General features: G+C 72.1%; 1 protein-coding gene across 1 annotated transcript; it reads right to left on the bottom strand.

Moving 5' to 3' along the window:
• Nucleotides 1–454: 454 nt before the first annotated feature.
• Nucleotides 455–1,705, bottom strand: Epop (elongin BC and polycomb repressive complex 2 associated protein). The gene has a single exon (XM_021646825.2). It carries the CDS (start codon nt 1,703–1,705, stop codon nt 593–595), a length of 1,113 nt encoding a protein of 370 aa, XP_021502500.1. The 3' UTR covers nt 455–592.
• Between the last annotated feature and the right edge of the window lie 301 nt (nt 1,706–2,006).

Below are 2,006 nucleotides of genomic sequence, written 5' to 3'. Positions count from 1 at the left end.
TGGACAAAAGGCTAAAATCTGCTGACTGAGACTGAGGCACTCGCCAACGGGAGAATCACCTGAACTGGGGGGTTGGGGGGGGAAGCAGGAGGAGAAGAGATGTAAAGGGTTAAAGGTCTGGGCGGTGGGGGATGCCCCCGGGGAGCTGTCAATCACCTCCCCACTCCACCACAGCCCCCACAACCCTAAGCTGGCCCTCAAACAAGGAAACAACCGGTTTGTCCGTCACCAAGCTCCTTTTTTTTTCCCCCTCTGTCCCTTTCTTTTGGTCTCCGGGCTGCAGCCGCTTTGCTGCCCAGCGGTGAAGGAGGACCTGCCGGAAGGGCGGAGGTGGGGCTGGTTAGGCAGCTTTCCCGGACGCCAGTCCTCGGATCCTCCGCCGGAGATGAGGAGGGAACATCACCCCGACATCTCAGGTGCTTGAAAATCACGGTCACGGCAAGTCCCTCGGCCCACGGCCCACAAAACGCGAAGCAAAGGAGAAACAGGCAATTTCCAGAATCGGGGCTCCCTCCTGGAGTCCTCAGTCCGCCCGGGGGGGTCCCCAATTTGCACACACACACGCCCCCCCGGAGTAGAAGCAGTCGGACGCTCAGAGTCTTTCCAAGTTGACCCACCAGGATCTGAGGCCGGGGGGTTCGGGGACGGCGGGCCCCCCCATCTGCCACCTCCACAGCGGGTGGGCGGGCGGCGGCTTCCCGTCTCCCTGGAGGCGAAGCGAGGAAGCCGGCCCCAAGTCTCCGTCCTCCTCCACCACCAGGGCCGGGGTACAGGGAAAGCAGTCGAGGAGGCTGAAGGTGCTCGAGGTGGGGAGGGTCGGGGCGGGCCTGCGGGACTGCACGCAGCGCGGGGGCGGCGCCGGCCGCCGGCGTTTCTTGGCCGTTCCCCGGGCTTTGGCCGCCGGCCTCTCGGGCCCTCGGCGCAAACTTGGAGCGTCCAGGGCGAAGCCCTTCGCGTAACACCAGAGTTTCGAGCGGCGGATGAGGCGATTGAAATGCTCCTGGCGGAGATCCCCGGGCGCGGCCGGCGGCGCTGCGTCTGCCGTCGAGGAGCCGAGCGCGGGGGCCTCGGGCGAAGCCGGAGCGGGGTCCCCGCCCGCGGCGGCCTCCGAGTCCGGCCCGGGCTGCTCGGGAGGCGCAGGCTCCGGGGAGAGGCCCGCAGGTGGCGGCGGAGGGCACGGGCTGGGCTCGGGAGGCGGACCGCCGGCTGCGTGAGGCTGGGGCTCCGGAGCCCGGGACGGCCTGGGCGGGGAGCGGGCGGAGCCGGTCGGAGATTCCCGAGGACGCCGGGGCGCCGGGCAGCGGCCGGGAGGTGCGCGGGCCGCAGCTCCGAAGTGCGGGAAGCCGCCTCCGCCCTCTTCCTCCTCTCGGCCGCCCGGGCACACGGCGACGGCGTCTGCATCCTCGCGGGCCGCGGGGCTCACGTCGCTCGGCCGCCGGGCCTGTCCCCCGAGGTGCTTCAGGCCGCCCGTACACGCCGAGGCCCGGGAGCCCAGCAGCACCGGGGTCCGCGGCGCCAGCTCTCCAGGCCCCAGGCCCAGGGCGGACGGCCGGGGTTTGGCGAGGGCGCAGAAGGCGAGGGCACGCAGGCACAGCGGGGAGAACTCGGGGGTCCCCCGTCGCGGCTTCCGGGTCGTGGGCGAGCAGGGCGAGCCCCGCGGGGACGCGGGCACTGCCAGGCGGGGTGGAGGACACAGAGTCTCCATGGAGCTGCCTCGGGGGTCGTCCACTGCGGGGGCCCTGGTCCCAACGGCGGGATGCCCCGGCGGCCCGAAGAGCCCGCGGGCCAGGGGAACATCGCCCCCCGTCGACGGGGAGGTCTGTGCTCACGGGAGCCCCGGGCCCGCCAGCCGGGGCCCGCGGCGGCGTTCCGGCTCCCTCCTCGGTCTCGTCACGCGGCCCTCGCGGCGGCCGGACTCCTGGGTTCCCCGCGCGTCCCCGGAGCGATCGGTCGTGCTTCCTGCCGCCGCGTTCCCGGCGCGAGCCTCCCCCCGCTCACCACGCACA

Source organism: Meriones unguiculatus, chromosome 7 (assembly GCF_030254825.1).
Source record: "Meriones unguiculatus strain TT.TT164.6M chromosome 7, Bangor_MerUng_6.1, whole genome shotgun sequence".
In the NCBI taxonomy this organism is placed as follows: Eukaryota; Metazoa; Chordata; class Mammalia; order Rodentia; family Muridae; genus Meriones; species Meriones unguiculatus.
This window is presented reverse-complemented; position numbering and strand designations above follow the sequence as displayed.